General features: G+C 40.8%; 1 protein-coding gene across 4 annotated transcripts in view; it reads left to right on the top strand.

Annotated features, from left to right (window-relative positions):
* The first annotated feature begins 256 nt into the window (after positions 1 to 256).
* Positions 257 to 21,218, top strand: part of mylk5 (myosin, light chain kinase 5) — a 61,825-nt gene continuing 40,863 nt past the window's right edge. For 3 of the 4 annotated variants that reach the window (XM_088623176.1, XM_088623175.1, XM_088623173.1), the window contains exons 1-7: positions 282 to 422; positions 5,279 to 5,416; positions 8,334 to 8,541; positions 9,029 to 9,068; positions 11,003 to 11,138; positions 14,010 to 14,175; positions 16,021 to 16,066. In XM_088623176.1, the coding sequence (XP_088479302.1) occupies positions 5,300 to 5,416; positions 8,334 to 8,541; positions 9,029 to 9,068; positions 11,003 to 11,138; positions 14,010 to 14,175; positions 16,021 to 16,066 (713 nt within the window). In that variant the 5' untranslated portion in view covers positions 282 to 422; positions 5,279 to 5,299. Of the gene's footprint in view, positions 423 to 5,278; positions 5,417 to 8,333; positions 8,542 to 9,028; positions 9,069 to 11,002; positions 11,139 to 14,009; positions 14,176 to 16,020; positions 16,067 to 21,218 lie in introns of all 4 variants that reach the window. The other variant, XM_088623174.1, reaches the window with a different exon arrangement.

The following is a 21,218-nucleotide window of genomic DNA, read 5'->3' as shown; positions in this document are numbered from 1 at the left end:
TGAACTAGAAAAAGATAGGGAGTATGTAAACTGAGCTGAGCTGGCCTGTCATCTTGGGCACAGGCACAGATACAAATTCATTCAGATCCGTGAAGATGTTGGGAATGTAAGAGTCCATTGTACGAAAATCCAAACAAGTTTGGAGAACACTATGCGGATTGTGTGGCTTTTGTCTGTCCAGGAATTGTTCAGATGCCCGCTCTGAAGAATGTGTGCGGAGCCCGGCCTCTTTAATGACATTATTTTATTCACTCAGGACTGCAGCGGCTGTGCCTTTGTGTGGATACAGGTGTGGTTGGGACAACACTCTCCGCTCTCGCCGAAACTGTGAGTTTGATGCGGGTTGTTTTGCACTTGCAGCTGGGAGAATAATATCGTTATCAACCACCTTCAGCAGTGAATTCTGCCCGTGTCTTCACAATGTGAGTACGGCCTGGTGGGAGATTCTGTGCTTAGCTTCATTGCGGTCCGGTTTGTGTCCATTCATGAGATCGATTTCACCTGCAGAACTGAGGTCAATTCAACATCTGAGGCAGGGAGCAATAGAATCTGATGCGCAGTGTGTGTTTTGTAAGAAGACGCAACAAGTAACAGATCCGATCATCATGTGCAGGTTGAATTTGCTTAAATGTTTCAGCTTCTCTGATCTTTTGGTGAGTAATTTGAAAAGACGCAGTCTGAGACCTAAGGAATCAGATCAAGAGACCATTTCTATTTGCCTTGAGTAAAGCCTTGAGTTGCTTTTCGAAGATTTGTGAAGTGAAACAAAAAATGTGTTTTCTTCATTCGGACGATATAGTGAAAATCTAATCAACGGCTTGGATGAATTAACTTGACGTCATTTATAAATCAGTCATAATATTTTAACATCTCCACCTAAATTAACCTAACAGGCTTATTGAGTTGCGTAAAGAATGTATTGCCTTGTACCTAATCTACAAAGTAGTGCTGTAAGTCATTTTGTAATGTTTTTCCCCCCAAGTAGAAAGACTTTTCAGATTCGGTTGTCTTGTGACCTTTGTTCTTTGACTTTAGTGTTTAGTATCTTTAGTGCAATTTGTATTACTTTTTTTGACCACCACTGATTTATAGCAAAGCTGTTTAGTGGCAGTACCATGAAGTGCACCGTGTTTACATCATGTTAGTGACAAATTGCCAGGAAAAGTATGAAGAATAGTGACATTTCCTTAATTGACCTGTATATCGCAGTGCACTTTGTGAATTGGCAGGCAGCTCCTTTAATGTTAATTTTATCCAAATGAAAGCCTTAATCTCCATGTACTGTAGGGATAGCAGACTGTAAAAGAAAGGAAATTCAGCCTTTGACAAAAGCAATGAAACTGGTAGATCCAGACTGACTGTTACATCACTGTCACTCTATTCCTGTCTCCACCTTGGCAACAGAATAAGAGAAAGATGCTCCTTTCTTTACTTTACTTCTTTTTCAGATCACTTGAAAATTCCACTTTAAAGGCAGTTTCACCAGGCGTCTGAAGCTGCTGGCAGGAAGAATGTTGTACACTGCTTTGCAGGCCCAGTGTCTCTGTATTCAATGTTGAATACTGAGTAACAAAAAGCAGGGACCTTTGACAAAAAATAAATATTAACAAAAAAAAACAAACAGGTAGCAAACAAGAGACAAAGGAACCCAGTCCACTCATCAGCTGCAGGTCAGCTGTTGATTACAAACGTTCTTTTTTAGAGGTTTGTTCATAAGGTTATGTAATGAGGCTTGAAATCAAAAGGTAGTTTTTTTTTTTGCAAAAGGTCATTGATGTCTGTAACAATGCACCCAGCAGAACTGTTGAAGCACTATCCTTTGAATCATGGATTGATGTAGTGTGCATAGATGCTCAATATGCCAAAGGGATCAAATTTCAGTATTTGACTAGGTGAGAACACATTAACCAACTATAAGCTCACTAACCCTACTGGGGCCTGGCCAGATGTCTTTGGATGTGGCGGGTCTAAATTCAAACCCGTTTTGCACGCCAGGAGTAAACAGGAGTGTGATTCGTCAAGGGGATCTTAGCTCGACTTTTGGACAAACAGCGTCTGCTGAGGTTTGCTCTCCTCCTGCACTGAATCAAGTCGAGTGATGAGAGGCTTGTCCATGAGAGATGAGAGGCTTGTATGTTAGAGGAACTTGTGTAAAGTAGCTGAATCTTTGAAGAGTTACTGTTTACATCTGAGTCACGGACAATGATTTGATTGCCAGTTATTGACTCTGTCATATACTGTTGAAAAGTCGGATGTTGTTCCTGCCATTTCTTGATTGATGCCAGGGTGTTAGTTTCAATTACGTAGCTGTGGTTCTTTTTAGATTTAAATGCACCCTCACTCAGCTTCGACTTGTGATCTTTGTTTTGTGTTTTACTGTAGAGGTCCATTTTCATTGTCTTGGCCTTATTGATGATTTCGAAGACTTAGTTTTTTGTGCTTTTCTCTGTACACTACAGTAAATGTTTAACAAATATTGGTTTATTGAAGAAAAACAATTACTATAAATCCATCCATCCAGTCTCAATATTCAGTTACTACAAGATAGGAATCCGCTATAAAGATTTATTCCTAGGGTGTTCTGGAGCAGTGAGGCTGTATGAAGTGTGAATTTAAAGAGTTATACTCTTACAGACTATACGTTTCTTGTATGTTCAAATATGTTCATTTATACTTCAATCAAATTCAACACGGACATACCACATTTGTGACAATGCAATTTTATGATGACCACAGATCACAACAGAAAAGGAAAAAAGAGAAAATATGATGAATAACAGAAGGGACATAATTTTAATACATTTTATTGGGTAAAAAGCAGGGTGTGTCTGTACGCAGGTGCAGCACAGGTGATTGTCAGAAACTCTGGTTGGCCGGCCTGTAAAATCTGGGTGCTTGTGCTCTTTGTGGAAAGTTCTTTAACAGAAAAGCGTGCAAACCCCTACTCAAGCTCACACAGGAGATGCAATAAAGGTTTTCTGCTTTGTCACAAATGTGCCACTCTTAGTTGTGTGCCCGCTTTTTAAATTCTTGTTTGAAACGCACGTGAGCATTTGACAACTGACTTTCTGTAAGTGAGTGTGCACCGCACTCATTGGATGAGCTCCCATTAAGTGGATCAGTTTAACTATTCTCCATAGGCCTGGAGCCATAGCTGCTGATCTTCTTGGTCACATCTTTTCCTGACCAGGACTAGGAACCTAAGTTTCAGCCATACTCGTTGACTTGTTCTTAACAGCCTGAACCTGGGGTCTTTCAATGTGAGTCTTGTGTCTGTAGGCTTTCATACACCTCAGTTGTTCACAGCCTAAGTTATAAGCAGAGAGTAATGGTCAGACAATCTACAGTATGTTAGCTCATTATTACCTTAACACCTCCTCTCCCCTGTTCAGATGTTGTAGCTCTACCCAAATCTAGGAGCAAGATTGCAGACCTTTGATTTAAATAGAAGCAGCAACAAAGTGTCCAGCAGAACATCACGGTACCCTATCAGTAGTGTGAGAAGGAACATGAAGAAATGGTGGACATAATTTAAATAAAGAGAATACATGTTTTGTGGAACAATTTGCAATCCAATCTTGCCCAAAGTCATTTTCCTACAAGCTGATCGCTGATAGTGGTGAGTTGGGGCTGGACTCACCACAGTTCAAGTCATTGCTGACTTTGACACGCTGGTATCTAGTCAAATGTAATTGCCAAATAAAGGCATGTATTTAAATAAAGGTATAGGTTTCACAGAGCATAAATGTTTCATTCAAATCACCCATAGTACTGCATAAAATAGGTGTTTATCATTTAATATATATGTTGAAAAGATACTATTTTAATGGTCACTTCATTTGCCTTTCCTAAACAAGAGAATCTTTTCAGTCTTTTTTGCTTTTCAGTAAGTTAGTTGCTTTCTCTTTAAACACTTCACTTGGAAAATGGATATTATGGTTAAAAATCACATGAGCTGGTAGTAGCTGACGTACTTTGTAATTTTGTAATCAGCCTAAAGAGGTTGGATTGAGAACCAGGTCTGTCATTTTTTCAAATTCAGCTATGCCTTTGTGCAAGATTTTATTGATGATGACATAAAAGATCAACAAGAGGAAAAAGTCTTTGGGTTTTTTTGCATCAGTTTACATTCCTGAAAGATAAATAATATTGAAACCTTCTCAGATAAGTTCTCAAAGGTGCCTAGTGCAATGATTTCAAACAGCTCACCGTGGCTCATAATTTTCAGCACTAACTGGTTTAGGAGTGAAGAAATGCTGTATTTAGTTTTCTATCTAATCTAAATTTTCTTCTAGTGAGTTTCACTTTATATACTTTGTATAAAGTAGTCATATTCTAATGATTCTCAACTACAACATTATTTTACTATCATAAAGACTTCAATACCCTATTAGAGATATTAATTTCTTTAAGATAGCAAATCTATAAATACTTTAACACCTGCTGGAGCAGGCAGACAAGGATTGGTACCCTGTATATATTAAACTATGTATTTCACAAGATCTGTTTGAAATAATTGCCGAGATGAACACGTTGCCTGGTGAAAAATACATTTAACCAAAAACTACTGTGAAAAAACCTTTCAGATTCAGATAGACAGTAGAGTGTCAACATGTACAGTACGTCTACAAATGGATAGTTCTGGTTGCCTTGTTTTGGTCTCTGCTGTCTCTGTTCTTCTGTCCTGAGTCCTTGTGTCCTTCAAAGGACTTTATTCCCAATACAGCCAAACCCGGGCCTTTCAGCTGGAGTGCTCGGTTAGAGGGCTGCACTCGTGGGGCATCAGCCCAATAATGATAAAAACCCTGGGCACAGGACAGCTCTTTTAATGCATTAAAAGGAAAGAAATATTTTTAACATCTCGCCCCTTACAGATTCAAAATTGTGTTGCACAATGCAATAGTTTTGATTGAATCATTTATTTTCAATCTGTTGTTTTTAATGTTTAACAGTGGCTGATATTTTTTAATTTGCTTCTCACTTGCTGTTAGAGATTTGCACTGTCTCTCCCTGGTCAGATAAGCGGTACTGATGAGTTCAATCTCGCAATCAGACAGAAGAGTGATTGGCTGCTGTCCCAACACCGATTGATTACCATTCTCTTGTAACTGATTGATGACCACGGTCCTTGCGTCAATTAACATGTTTGTTATGGTCCTGTACTACAGTTTACTGTGTTTTTAACTAGGGTACAGTGTGCAGACTCGATGGGCTAACAACAGGAGGCCCGAGTTATCCAGTGACAGAGCCTAATTGCGTGCTCACCATCTCTTCCCAGCAAAGTCCCAGGGCTTAGACGATGTCAGGGGTCAGGAGGGGTCAGAGACCAGCCTGCCGGTCTGAAGCTCCCTTCTTTCTGCTGCCACCCCAAAACTCGGCAGTCCACCAAGGAGATACAGCGACGTTCTATGTGAAGGTGAGCAGAGACCGCGCTGGACAGGAAGAAATTGTTGCGCCTCTCTTCCCTCTCTGCCAAGGGCTGGGAAATGTGAGAAAACAGGCTCAGAAAGAGCTGTTTTAATTCAGGTTGCAACATTAGAGTCATGGCCAAAAATATAACCAAACGTCTAAAAACAATGTATGCAGTATGCGTGTTTCTAGCTCGTTTTGGAATTACAGTTGCAGGAACTGTGTATGCGTATCAACACTTTGTATCTGGAAAAAAATGGTTATCAATAAGGTTATTAAAGGAAGATTTGTCACTTGTTAAGTATTCTTATTGTTCCAAGACACAAATTCAGAATGAGTGATTCATACAGTACAAATTATACAGTGACCATTCTTCTGTCTTTGTCTCTTTCTACATTCTCAGTAATCTTACTTGTCAGAATCACAATAACTGATTTTTTATTTATGCTACTAAAAGATGCTCTTCGTCTAGGAGTCACAGGTGTCTATTGCTACAGCTGTCATGCATTCCACACGTGCTCACAAACGCCGTGACATTCCCACGCGCACCCACTCAGACGCTCACGCCAACTAATCTTCCCATCGCCTTTCACTCCCGTCACTACTTTACCCCTCCTCTTTCCCCTGACCATCGCTCACCATTTCGGATTCTTAGTGCGCATACCTTTCTTCCATAGCTTGTTCCGTTCCTTACTTCCTGACTCTTGCACGTTCCTGTCTTTGCGCTTTTGGATTGGTTGCCTCGCTGTGTTGTCTCCTCCCGGTCTTGACTATCGCCTGCCCCTTGGATTTTGGATAATAGGACTTGTGTTTCTTTTTTGGTAGCCTTTTCTATTTGGATTTCCTATTACTACGTGGGGAAATAAGCCTACTTGGACCCTGTATGGGGACCTTATTTTCAGCATTCATAATTGCTAACAGTGTTAGGAGGAATATATTGGTCCTGCAGATCTAATACTGGACCTGTTCCCATCCAGAGTTGGGTTCCATGTGAAGGGTCTGTTTCTGTGTCCCCTGGGATACTGGCAGTGATACTGGACATCAAAGCAATGAGGCAGAGCTAGGGGAGCTGCAGAACAGGCTAGGCTTCACAAAAATAGAATGACTTGTATTAAAAGATACTGGCACACAGCCACCTTCAAAGCCTGCAGTCCTAACTTGTTGGACTCGAACCCTGGTCCTGGTGTGCAATCCAGTTAGTCTCATAGGTCATCTTAGATCGGTTTCTTTTTATATTAAAGTCAGCTGAAAGTAATTGATCAATTGAACAAGTAATTTCCTTTAGTTACAAGAATTCTTAACCTTGATGGTTGAAACATATTATGATTTATGTTCAATTTATCTAAATCATCATTTAGAAAAATTGCCGTCATCAATATCTGACCTCCCTTGATGTAGAAGTCACCTGTTGCACTAATCACATCTAATTTGTTCTATGAGATGGGTGATTTAATGTTCATCACTAGGCTGTACTGCTCAGGAATAGAAGACCCCTCTTTTTACTTCTGACACTTACAGTGGCTACTAAAAGTATACAGAATTGGAGTCCAGTTGTTTGAAAGTAACTTAGGTATGCACTGGCAGTCAATAAATTATTTGATTACTCTCAATCGCATGTCATTGCTGTCCTTTTCTGTTGTGAGCGATAGTGTTAAAGGGAGGAGGTAGATCTGCCACAGGGAGAATGTGGAGCAGCCAAGTCTGTCAGCGTGTCTGTAAACTGTGGATCTCTCAGGCAGCCAATCAAAAGGATTTTAGTAGAAACCTGATTAAGGTTTTTATTTGTTAGTATGTAGGAATGTGAGAGGGGGTGTTTGTCTACTTTCTGCACCTTTCTCTTAAGAAATTCATATGAATATTTAAAAAATACATTGGTCTAAACATTTGCGGGATTGGCATTGGTTTGCGCGTGGCACTGACTCGGCCAGGGTCTGGGATTTGAGTCCTGCCAGTGAGGAGTGCACAGATCCCTCCTAGCCCTTGACAGGAGCAGCTCTGGTCTCTCTTGCCTTCCATGACTCCAACAGGATTTATAGTACTAAACCAAACACATTTGCAGTTGTTGGTTTTCCCAGCCTTTTGTTTCTGCTCCGCTGGGCTCAAATCACATTAATCAAAGTTCGAGTGGGCATACTTTTATAAAGCAGCCTGATTGTGCCTCTCTCGGCCTTGGCACATTGTTCTGCTCATCTGACAGCCTTGTGACTGTGAGAGCAGCGGCCTCGAATGACAGTGTGCAGTTCCTTTGGTGTACACAAGGAGGCGCCCAGGTGTGGATTTACTCACTGTTGCTTGGGCATCCATCAAAAAGCAGTTGTAACTTCCAGTTTCCCTTGTTTCCTGTGTCCCGGTCGGTTTGTTTAAGGTTCTAATTATTTGCCTTCGATTTCTCTTTAAACTGTCAAATATAGACACATTTTCATATTGCTCTGAAAGGTATTTGTGCTCTTGAAAATCTTTAAAGCAAAAAAAGAGGAAAAAGACAAAACTTGAAAGGTCCCACCGTGGTAAATATAAGAGAAAAATACTAAATTATACATAGGATTATGGTTGTTGAGTCTTCACTAGTATGGCCTTTCTTTCTTTTCTTTGTAACCATTGTGAAAGCCTGGTTTACGATGCAGAGGATGTCTTTGATCATCAAAGGGGAATAGCACACAAACAGTCACGTTATGATTCCAGAATGAATGAGAAAGCACTGGCCAGTGTATTTTTTTTAAATCAGGAATGATACACTTTGACACAAGACCACAGAAGGTTTTAAAAATTAACCCCAGGAGCTCCCTTTAGTTCTGCCTTGGATGAAGAGAGGGTGTTTTCTGAACATGGGAAAGTCCAGGAGGACCGGTGAGTAATCTTGTCTAAGCTTTTTAAACGTCAAGTCAACATCGACCCTCTGTACCCCGTGTGTGTCTGGGACACAGGTGAAAGGAGACCCTGAGCCCACGGTGCTCTGGTACCGAGACGGGGAGCCCGTATCCGAGGGAGGGTGCTTCCACTTCCAGCGGATGGGCGAAGGGGTCTATGTGTTCACGGTCACGGACGTCAACTCCGAGAGCGCCGGCCGATACCTCTGCCACATCACCAACTGCGCTGGCACCGAGCAGACCACCGTCCGGCTGGAGCTCAGGTGTGAGCTGGTACACAGGGGGAGGGCAGAGCGCAGGGATGTCCACCCCTGCCCCCGTCCTGCAGGCTTTGTAGGGAACCATTAGATCACCAGTTTCCGCAGAAGTGGAATAATTCCGGTGTGAGCAATTAGGCAGATAGTGAATGAAATAATTTAGAGATCATCCATCTATCCATCCATCCATTTTCTAATCATTTTATTCAGTGCAGGGTTGTGGGGATCCAGAGCCTATCCCAGCAAGCAGTGGCCTCAAGGCAGGGTACAGGACCTCCGTACATCACAGGGCAGACACACAAACACTCACACACTTGCATCAGGGACAGTTTTTAATTTTCCAAGTAACCTACCAGGATGTCCTTGGATTGTGGGAGAACACCAGAGCATCCAGAGGAAACTCCTAGGAAACTAGGAAACCTAAGGTCCCTGCGCTGTGAGGCAGCAATGCTCAACTATTTCTCTTCTATTTAACTATTGTTTGTTTCTTTTCAGACCAGCTGAGGCTGCCAGGTGGGAGTCAGAGTAGCCTAAAGTAAGTAGAATCCTTAAATGAAGCAGGAGGGGGAATCAGTGCTTAGAAAATGGATCTACACCTATTCATTTCCTCACCACCCCTCTGTCAGTCTGTATATTACATTTGTATTAAGTATATGTATTTTGAGTACTTTAACAAATTCATCTTAAATTAAACCAATTTTAAACAAAATACTAATTCTCAGAAGTGTTTCAGTGCTCATTGTCTTTTAGAATTTCGATACTCTGACCAAGATCTTTCTTCTCAAGAAAATTGCTAAACACTAAAGTACATTAATGCTATAGCACAATTTTATATACTTTGAATATGTATTGCTTTCATAATTTATAAACAAGAATAACACTTGGAGTGTTACTGATTTTAAGTAATTTGAGTATTTCTCCTGTTGTTTAGTATCTGAAATGACTAATTTTCTTTCCAGCTGAAAACTACAGATGCAATAGAATGATTTAGTAAATCTCTGTAAGTGTTACAAAATCTAAAAAGTTTTTTATCTCTTGTCTGAATTACTGCAGTGTTTTGGTCCTGTTTTTATCGTCAACAGCGGGTGTGAAAATGTTTTACTTTAGAGTACTGTAATATCCAGGAAAAAACAATTCTACAAAACTTTTTTCTGGGCTTAGTTCCTTAATCGGTTTAGAGTCCCAAGGCGTTAGTACCATATATGCCTTGGGAATCTGTCGTGTCTGTGAAACATCCTCTAAGGATTCCTGGAACTTGTGCTCAGATTGTTTCACTTGTTTTTGAGTGCATAACCGTTTCCCATATAAGTATATAAAATAGAGCAACTACACCCATTTCATTTAACCTTAGTGGGTACATTCATGAGTAATCACAAATGTTTGTGTTTGTTGGTGTTTTGAACACAATCAGGAAAATGCGCACAGTAAAATAATGGCAGTGTTTACATCAGGCCTAGTCTACATTGCCTCTACAGAAGGAGGAAATCTTGCACAAAGGAAAACAATATTACAGGGCGTCGAATCCTGCATCCACAGAGCCGTGTGTATGTGCGTTTTCACTCCACTACAGATTAACTCATTCCTGTCTAAAATGGACCAGTTTCACAGCTGGTCCCAGCTCTTCCATTACCAATGCCTAAAGCACCTCGATAACCAGCAGACGCAACATCCCTGCAGGACGAGGACTAGACACCCCTGCAATATTTCTTTAATTGAGCACTTTATTTAATTGATCAATAACTTAGAAATATTTCCTGTCTTTCCCGAACAGGAGGTTAGGAACCTCTGCTCTAAAATCTGCAGCAGCCAATTTAATCCAAGTCACAGCACCAAAGTAGTTTCACAGCCTGAAATCAAGCTGCTTTCTCAGACCCACCTCTGAATGGATCATCAGACCTGTCCATTGACACAGGAAGTTGAAATACTCTTCAGAATCAACATGGAGCCGTAGTTTAGAGGCACCACTGGCATAGGCTCCTATTAAGTGTATCAGCAGATTGATTTGTTAATACTTTTATGTTTCCATCCCGTATTGCATTGGTCTGCAAATAGAGCGCATTGTGTGCCCCAAGTGCACAACTGCTAGAAAATAACCAGACATACTTACCCTCACATCCACCCATCGACTTCCTAATACACCCTGGACACACCACGGCCAGTTACTTCAGAAGTCAGTTAACTTACTAGCATGTCTTTGGACCGTGGAAGGAAACCGAAGCCTCCAGAGGACACCCACATAAATCTGGGGAGAACATAGAACCCCCCACACAGCCGGCACCCCAGGAATTGAACCAGGGCCTAAGCACTGCACGGCTGCCCCATGCTTCCCCTCCCCTTACTACGACCCGCGCTGTGATATTCCGAGGCGATGCGATGCTGGAATGGCAGGAAGTTCCACACGGGAGCACGCATCCTGTCTGGGAATGGCTGTCTGTGTAAGTGATTGCCGTCCTCTCCGTGTGTCCACAGGCGGGTCCGCAGCTGGGGGGAGAGCCACCCACGCTTTGTCACCAAGCCCTGCAGCCAGACCGTGAGGGCGGGCGAGACTGTCAGCTTCCGGACCAGGGTCACCGGGCGGCCTGCGCCCCACGTCACCTGGCTCAAGGTGTCTGCCTCTGGGTGCCGTCCGCGAAAAGCATTGTGCAGAAAGGACAAGAAGTAAAACCAGAATGAGCTCAAGCACATGAATAAATGTTAAGAAAAGAACATTGCTTTCCTGTTGAAAACACAGCAGCACACCTGTGTACAGTATGTACTATATACAATATAGGATTCAGTTCACACTCTAAAATCAAAATATTCATCTTGCCACTTACAACCAGGCAGCTGCAAGGGCAAACAGGAGAAAACCGTGTCGGTGGGAAAGACCACCATGGAGTGTGGACTGTGAGGAGGCAAGATTGCAAAGTGAACCAGGCCAAGGTTAGCAAGTTAGCCTGGGAAATGGCAAACCTTAGAACAAGGACAACACCACAGGAAACCGTCAGATCCCCTACTTGTGTTTGAAAAATGTTAGCTGCTCATTTAGCAGATTATTATCAGAGCCCGAATGAGTAGAATAGAGCATTAAGATGGATGCTTGGCCTCTGACCAGAGGTTATTTGTCAAGGGTGGCATGTAATAGTTTACATATTCCATTAATGACAGTTCTGGGCTCCAGAGACATTTAAGAATAAAAACCATTTGTTTTTAACGCACCAAAAATAAAATGTTCTCTTTATAGGAATGAGGTGCTCAGTTCATCTCAAACACAGTACACCAGATTCGATTTCAGGCTGGGGTGCTTTCTGTGGGGAGTTTGAGTGGTCTTCCTGTCTTTGTGCAAGTTTTCTTTGGGAGCTCAGCCTTCAAAAGTCACGCTGGTTGGGTTGATCTGTCTGTGTGTCCTTGTACTGTGAAGGACCTGTATCCCACCCAGGACCCAGTTTCAGCTTGCATGCTATGTTTTAAAGATAGCTACAGTTCTTCACCAGTAAAAAGCAGCTTTCTGAAACTGGATGGAATCTCATTGGAAGTCACAGGCTGTGTTGAAGTGTGCAACACTGATCACTTTACCAGATGTTTACAGAGGGGAATCATATTGGTTCTGCACACCTTATCATTTATGAGCCTGATTTGTCATAGATTATTGCAGTCTAATAGAGTTTTAAAGCAATGTGATTATAACTTATGTATTGTGTTGTAGACAATACAATACAATACAATACAAGACCCTTTTATTGTTTCAGGTTTGTATGAATCTTGAAGTTCAGACAAATTGTATGAACTTCAACACTGCAAAATTATATAAAGTATATTGCAATATTTCTTGAATAAGCATTTAATATTGCTGTTATTAATATTGCAACTGTAGCAGGATTATGTCAATGGTAAAGGAAGCATAACTGAAAAGTGCAGAGGTGAATAATAAATGTTATCCACACTTTTACTGCTGTCAGTTGTGTTCCAATTAGGACTTCAAAGTGGAGCCCAAACAAAATTTGAGCTGGCAGTGTTGTCAGTGAGAGCTGTGTCAGTCCTCCATCTGCTACATCTGTGGGTGCTGGAGCTATGTGCTTGCAATGTGAAGGAAGCAGATGTTCTGACAGGGCATGTTTAAGGGTGTAAAAGAAAACAGTTAAAATGATTTCCTGATTTTGAATGATTCTGATAATTGATTAGTCTATTGGTCATTCAAACAATTAATAAATACATACTGTATAACAGAATGTCTAATTAGAGCACAGCAGGTCACATTATTTTTTAATGCGTGAAAGGTGATATATTGTTGTACAAGTATTTTAAATATTGTGTCATGATTGTGGTCTGTTGGAATAATATGAGGCTCAGAGACAGTTATATTGTAAGATGACTAGCATGGTTGTTTCCAGTACTTGAGTAATTCAAGGGTTCGGTGCACATTCAATGATTTGGCTCTTACCCCTACGCTAGTAAGTACATGGACCACAAAATAACTTCCCTTCATTGTTCTCAGTCACGCAGTGCAGTTGCCGTCCCCTAAATATGGGAACAGTTCACATTTCTGAGGATTTCTTAACCCCCCCCATTCTAGCCTTTCCTGTTTTGAATTCCTGCCCAATTGCTTGGTATGTAACAAGCCTACTGTATATCTGATAGCTCGGAGGCCATATCTCGTGGACGAGGGTTTTATAGGAGGTGGGCGAACAAAGGGGACTGAGACAGATTGAAACAAGCAGGGAGCTGAAAGGTCAGAGGAGCCTGATGCACTCACAGCCTTTGGGATTTTACTCTATATGTTCAGAAATCGCCACGTATGAACAATAAAGCCTTTTACTAGGTGTACTGGGTGTGAAAAATGGAGCACGGGGCTCTGTTCAAATGTTGGGGAGGAAAGCTTTTGCAGTGTTCTCAGCCATCATGAGTTGGTGCCAGAATCAAGCCAGGTTCATGACTGTTTGGTTATACAGAAACTGGGGAGAAAGTTCTCTTCCAAATTTTAAATACACACATTATAAATGAATAAAGGAATCATATAGATATCAAATGGTAACCAAATGGAAAAATAAATCTATTTGTCATCAGTAGTTTTACTTATGTATGGAAAGGTTGAAGATGGAATCAAAATTAGGAGCAATCTGTTACAAAAAGTACAAGTACAACCAGTGCAGCACTGATGTGAAATTGCACCTTGGACAGTTATAAAAAACCTTTCCTTACAAGCCACTTGTTAGGGTTGGAATATTTGTTAAGACGAGCGAAAGCACAGCAGAGAATTGTTGAGATCAATCAGTAAAACAGGGACATGGATAAAATGCAACAAAGCAGCAACTGACGTACATGTACAGTAAGCTTGCTGTAGATCTGAATTTCTCAGTTACAAAACTTGATGTACCTGTAAGATTCAGCAGAAATATTAATAGCCGTTAGCATTTGTGTTCGAGTTCAGACTGAGTGCTGCAGTGCACTCGTTGTTCGCATACGTGCAATCTCGTGGCTGTGTCTCTCCTCTTTGCAGGACTCTGCGCCGCTGGATGCCAGCGCCGCGGCCCAGGATTTCCACTTGGCTGGGTACTATGTGCTGGAGCTGCGGAAGGCAAGCAGCAAGGACCAGGGCGTTTACACCTGTGTGCTGACCAACCTGGCCGGGCAGACTAGTGCCAGCGCTCAGCTAACCGTCAGAGGTGATTGCCGCCAACACAGCCTGCTCCCTCTGCGTCTGTGTACTTTGCACCCCATTACGCAATGACCCGTTATTGCAGGGCACACAACGTCACAAACACACACACTCACAGTCAGTCTTCTCAGAAGCCACTTAAGGTATACAAACACACAGAGAAGGCCCCAGCACTATGATGCAGCAATGCTAACCACTGTGCCACACTGCCATCTGCTAGAGCAATATGTTGACTGAAATTCTGAAGTGGTCACTGCACCACTAAGGATGATCATTATCAGAGCAGAGCTCTTTCTGCAGTGTCTCAGGCATGCACGCCTAAGCTTCAACAGACTTCTGCAAAGGCAGAGGCTTTGTTTTGTATTTCTGTGTTTAGCACATTCAAACATGCTTTAACAGTACTGGAGATTCCCACCTGTTTGTACTATTGGTTCAGGTTTCACATCCATAAGTGACCCTGTCATACCACGTTAATTTTCTTGAGTAATTTTCCATGTTTCCGATTTCAATTAGTGCTTCCGTCTCAAGCATGTTGCAATCCGGCAGTGTGCATTAGTGATTAGGAGTAAAACCATCCTTTCAGTAAGCTTTATGCCTTGCAAGTACTGACAGAGCTAAAGCAAATATCACTGGGCCATTATTTTGAAAATAAAACTGCAGTTGGCTAATTAGCATATAGAAGTTCAAGTAGCTGTGTCAGCATGCATAGGCTGCATAAGAACTGTAAAGGTTTGAAGAAGTCTCTACAGCTGGAATGTTGTATTTCTTTTCCTTTCAGCCTGGAATAAACCTAATTAGCATATACATATATATCAGTAATCAAAGTGATCCCATTTATAAATTGTCTTTTGAGTAAATACTTCAATGCTAAAACTAGAGCCTCTGGAAAATATAGCTGTAATAAGTAATACTGTACATCTGATCATTGGCATGTCAAACATTTGATGACACCATTATGTTGATGTTATAATATAAATGTTAGCTTTTGTAATTAGCAGTACAGTTACATGTAGCTAAGTGTCCTGAAAAATAGCAACAACCTCAATGTCCTCCTGTCAACAACCTCTAACAAATCGCAACATCAAACATTAAACAGAAATTGATTTCAAAGACCCCTCTGTCCAAACTGAATCTCAGAGACAAATATTTAAATAGTATGCTAAGAAATTCAGGAGTGGAATCACTTAAATAGTGATGCTTACGTGTGACGAGTCAATCGCACAGACAAGATTTGAACTATGAGCCTTGCAGGACACGGGACCTCACAGCTTTCAGTGTCCCTGTGCCATACCTGCTCTCACCAAAGGCCTCGGCGTTCCATCAGGACCTCTTCATCACCACCCGTTGTGGTGGAAGAGCCGTCCCACCCGCGCGCATGGAACTCTGGGCTCTTTATAATCCCCCTGTGCATTGCCTGGGAGCTCAGTCATTGCTTGTCTCATTGTCCTCATTGTACTTACTCTTGTGCTCTGACCGTGTTTGCTTGACCTAGGATTCCTGGATTTCCCCTGCACTGCTTGCTGAGTGTCCCTGGCCTTGGACTTGCTTGTACTCCTTGAGTTCTGTCTACAGGTCTCCCTTTGGTACTTTAGTCTGTGCTCTCCTGTTTCAACCCTCTGCCTGCGTTCGGATTGCGGTTCGGGACTTTGTTTTGTTTTCACCTGCTTCTCCCTCACCCTTGCTGCTGATCACCTGCTGCTGGTGCTTCTCCCCTGACAGAGTTCTCGCCATTGCCTGCATCTGGATCCAGCCTTTAGTCTCTGATTGCTGCATCATAATGTAAGTACAATGATATTACACCCTGTGAAGCTGCCCCTGCTCTAACAAACTGCCCTTCTCATGATCTTTTCAGATCCCAGCCCTCCAGCCAGCCCAGCCCTCAACTGTACCAGAAAACAGTAAGTACACTAAACAGTTGTGCATAGTTTGTTTAGCCATAAAAAACTGCTGAAGATTTCTAAATGGGTTTCAGTGCAGGAAATTATAAAATGTTTACCAGCACTTGAAGTGGAATTTGATAGCATAACTGAATTTGTCTCTGATCATGACAGTTACATCATCGAGGCATTCTTCAAGTTGCTATTTTGGAATATTTGTCTTACAGTCCTCTCACATATTAATGGCATGTCTCTTGCCATTCATATCTGGGACAATTGCTTACTGAAAGCAGCCACACAGATCATAACTGTAGAGAATGTTTAAAGTGTTGTCCATGCATGATGCTAGATGTTCAAGGCCATTTTGAGAGATGCAATTGATCAGGAAGCCTGTATCACAAAGCTGCCACTTGAACCATATACACATGTTGAGTCACTTGCTGTTCTCCTGCTGTATTTTACCTAGTCTTTCTAGAAAAGGAAGTAAACATATTTCCACCAAATCCTGTGGTATTTAAGGAGCTCCAGAAAGTACTATAAAATATTGTGAAACTTCGGGTTTCAAACCTCAGGTCTCCTTGACTGTGACGCATGGCAAGAGACTGGTGGATCTGATACAGGGGTTTGCAACCAGTAAAGTTAGAATCCACCAAATGCACAATAAGCCTGTATAAGAATGAATCCTGAACATACTGTAGGTACAAGAGGTCCTCAGATATCCCAGTGAACAAAGTGATAAAGTCTTTCATAAAGTTTATGAAAAATTACTAGTTTTACAACCCAGAATAATGCAAAAAGAAACCACCCTTTACTCAATTAGCTCACACCTTTCTGAAGGCAGTGAGCATAATTGACCCACAAAAAGTGTCTAGCTTTGATGTGAAAGCCCCAGTCTTAGTTCCTGAACCAGTGATATGGAAAGGAAAATAGGAGTGGAATCTTTGAATGAATTTTGGTTTAAAACATAAGAATTTTCCATAATTTAACTTGAAAAGATGGAAAGGAGAAATCTCTTTAATATAATTTTAAAATTATCTTCTATTTACAAATAATATATTTATTATTTATGATCTGTGAAATACTATTGAATCGCACATGTTACAAACAATCTGATTAAATACCCCAACAAATATGTGCACAACTCTGGTAATCAAGGTGCAAATGCATGTAATTTGTAGTAATAGTACAACTAATCGATGATTTCAGTAAGAAATTGAGATTGTAATTCAGTGCTTAATTGTAAACTGGTGTCTTAATGACGCAACTGTATTGATCTTCTGGAACTCACATATAGGTTACAGAGCCAAGTCATGGTAAACATTGTGACACATTGATAACTTTTATTCTAATGCATTGTTAATGGCTCTACTTGATTTTGTAAATAAGTAATATATGACTTTACGTAATACAGAAATGTGCAATGTGAGTAAATGTGCAATGTCATGATAAAGAGAGATAAGATTACTATAGGACTTTAGTTTGATCTCTTTTCAGTTTTGTTAGCTGATAAAGCAGAAAAGCAATATGATTAAAATTAATTTGACTTCTTGTCAGTGTGTCAGTATAGAAATACTCAAAATAATATAGCTCAAAATCTCATTTAAAAATTATTTTATCTAAAGGGGTCAGCATCTTATAAATTGAACTGTGCAATGGGACATAAACGATCAACATTGATTCGAAAAGAGATTATGCATTATTTAAAAAAAAACTTATTACAAATACCCAGTAGATCACACCTCCTGGATTTTCTTTGTAGTTCTAAACAAGCTTGGGGGAAGACTGCATAGATATGCTGATGATGCTAACCTTAAAGTCACATAGTTTAAATATGGGAAAGACATCTAGAACACATTCAGGTTATCTGGGTGATGGAGCAGCTGATTCAATAAAAGAATCTCTTTTAAAGTACAGGCTGTTGGAATGCTTGTCTATTCTATACTATGGTAGCTGGCAAGCCCATCTAGATAAACTCTTTTATATGAAGAGATCTGTGAGATTTGTGTTTGTCTGCTACAGTGGTTAGGAATGTGGGTTTAGGGTATGTTTTAAAGGTCACTTAGATCTTACTCCTAGCTGGAAACTGTGGAGTATTTCTTTCAGCCAGGGCTTGATTGAGATGGTTTTCTCCTCTGTAATCCTTTAAAACCCACTGATAAGAGAAAACACAACTCAACAGGAGGCTTACCCATGTGTGAAAACACAAACAAATGTGAAGATCTGAGTGGATGAAGAATGTTCTAAAAATGTGCAAGAGCTGTATCGCGTACTGTACATGAAGAACTAAGAAACACGTAGAGAAATAAGCATTGTGCTAATTATTCAGTTCTATTTGTTAAAATAACCAAGGAATTTTGTTTGCTAAGAGCCCAGGAAAGGGTGAGAGGAGGTCATTGGAGTCATCAAACTTGTTTGGTTACTTATAAAAATGACATCAGTCATATCTTGAAGGTTCCTGAGAATCAGCTTCAGCCTCAAGGCTTTTTAGCTATGAAATGCCTCCTGTTCTGAGTTAAAAATGTACTTTGTTATTTGCAGATGTGTGCAGGTGCTTTTGTTTCACTGAAAGTATGAGGTAATCCATTGAGTTGATTTGTCAATACTTTTCAGGGCTTTGAATAGTTGTATCGCCTTGTAATGTCCTCTATTGAAGACTCCCCTAATGAGTGGTGTGCTTTATGTTGCCTGTGGACGACATTCTCTTTAGACTTATTATTCTGGGTGCTCTTATTTAAACTCTTTTTAGGACAGAGATGTTCTTTTCTTAGTGTAGCGACCACAATTGTGCAGTCTACTCAGTGAGGTCTAACTAATGTATTGTATTATCCTACTGTAATCCCTTAAGCACTTTCAATATGACACACCCCAGGATCAGGTATATTAGACTCTCTTCCTTTGAAAAAATAAAATTTCGGTGGAGTTTGCATGTTTTTCCAGCGTTTGTGTGCTCTGGTTTCCTCTCATAGTCCGAAGACTATCTGTAAAATCGGTCCTGGTGTGAATATGCCAGCAGCCATATCACCCTGCAACTCACAACTGGCAACCCACTGAAGCTAAGCAGGTGTGAGCCTGGTCAGTACCTGGATGGGAGACCTCCTGGGAAAAACTAAGGTTGCTGCTGGAAGAGGTGTTAGTGGGGCCAGCAGGGGGCGCTCACCCTGCGGTCCATGTGGGTCCTAATGCCCCAGTATAGTGACGGGGACACTATACTGTAAACAGGCGCCGTCCTTCGGATGAGACGTAAAACCGAGGTCCTGACTCTCTGTGGTCATTAAAAATCCCAGGGCGCTTCTCGAAAAGAGTAGGGGTGTAACCCCGGTGTCCTGGCCAAATTTCCAATTGGCCCTTACTAATCATGGCCTCCTAATAATCCCCCTCTATGAATTGGCTACATTACTCTGCTCTCCTCCCCACTGATAGCTGATGTGTGGTGAGCGTTCTGGCGCACTATGGCTGCCGTCGCATCATCCAGGTGGATGCTGCACATTGGTGGTGGTGGAGGGGAGTCCCCATTACCTGTAAAGCGCTTTGAGTGGAGTGTCCAGAAAAGCGCTATAGAAGTGTAAGCAATTATTATTATTATTATTATTAATATGTGTGTCTGCCCTGTGATGGTCTGAAGTCCCATCCAGGGTGTATCTCTCCATGTGCCTTGTTTTTCCCAGCATAGGCTCTGCACCATGGGGACCATGAATTGGAAAAGGAGTTTTCGAAAGTGATGTGATGATGGAGTATTTTTATTTGTATTTTCAAAAACATGAAAAGACACATTCTTTGACCCCAAGGCCCTATCCTCCACCTACAGAATGTTTTATTTTTTGTGAATGTAATGATGTTTGGATGAATTACAAAGAGACCTTTTTTCTTCCCTTTTCATCTGTTCATTTGTGAACTTATTCAGTGATATCACATGAGGCATCCCCTACATTCATGTTTTAAACCTTTACCATGACGTACGGAGGTCCAGTAAGACCAAACTTGAGGTGCATTTGAGGATCATAAATGTGGGATCTTGGTTCCAGATTGCACTTAAACTGGAGCATGTTTATATGATCTTAGTCCTTAAAAGGCTAAATTAGAGTTAGATTACATTTTTATTGATCCCATATTGTTGGCTGTTTTTATTGTGTCTTCAAGTTGTCTTGATTAGAAGATGACAATGAGTGTCAATAATCATTGTAAGCAGTGTATATGAGTCAATATAAACTCCTCTTACAGATTGTTTGTTCTAGGTCAGTGGCACTCATCTGTTATTTATACAGGATAATTTACTGTCTGCATATCTTACTTTGGACCTGTCTACATTAAATGTGGTCATGTATATGCTCAGTTTTAAACAGTTTTTTTATTTCCTTAAGTGCTTCTGTTTCTTTGACCGTTCCTAAAAATAAATTGATTTTCCTGACTGAAACCTTTGCCATACCAATACAAATAATTTTCCAGTTTCACACTATTTAATCTAATTAGTAACTTTCCATATAATAAAGCTAAGACTTACTGGTCTACAGTTGCCTACTCCCCCTTTCGGTAGACAGGTACATTTGTACTATAACTCCTCATTCACTCCTCAAAACTCCTTTTCTGAATGACCATTTGACCCCTGAAAGCTCCTAATGACACCAGTTACCAGTATGTAGCAGTAAACAGACAAATTTCATTGAGCTTTCTACTCATTAGGCCCTCAGGTACCTTATAAAGAAATGTGAGCCTCACGCTCGTTAGTGCAGGATTCAACACAGCTCGTGAATACATTGAAATGTTAGCGCATGACAGATCAATCGTGTTTTATTAATGATGCAATTAAAGCAAATCCTTCTGAGGACAGAACATACATTTACAGATAAAACAATGGCATATTGAAAAGTTTGGAGTCTACTAAAAGGGCTTCATAATCAAAGCAGGGGGTCTTGCCTTCCGTTAGTTTTACTGGTGTGTAATCAGGATATCCTGATTCAGGTCCAGACACAAACACGCATATTCTTCACAAAGCAGCAACAATACTTAAGATGTGAGGAGGGTGATTACATTTACTGTACTTATTAAATCACTGAATAAAATGGAACAAATAGTAAAAAATATATATTTGAAAGCCATTAGGTGGTTAAACTTCCACTAAACTTCTATCAATTAAATGCTTAGTTCCAATGCCGAAAAAATGTATATTAAACATCAC

The sequence above is a fragment of the Lepisosteus platostomus genome, chromosome 28 (assembly GCF_059453375.1).
Source record: "Lepisosteus platostomus isolate fLepPlt1 chromosome 28, fLepPlt1.hap1, whole genome shotgun sequence".
NCBI classification, from domain to species: Eukaryota; Metazoa; Chordata; class Actinopteri; order Semionotiformes; family Lepisosteidae; genus Lepisosteus; species Lepisosteus platostomus.
The sequence above is the reverse complement of the archived record's forward strand: the minus strand, read 5'-3'. Positions and strand labels throughout refer to the sequence as shown.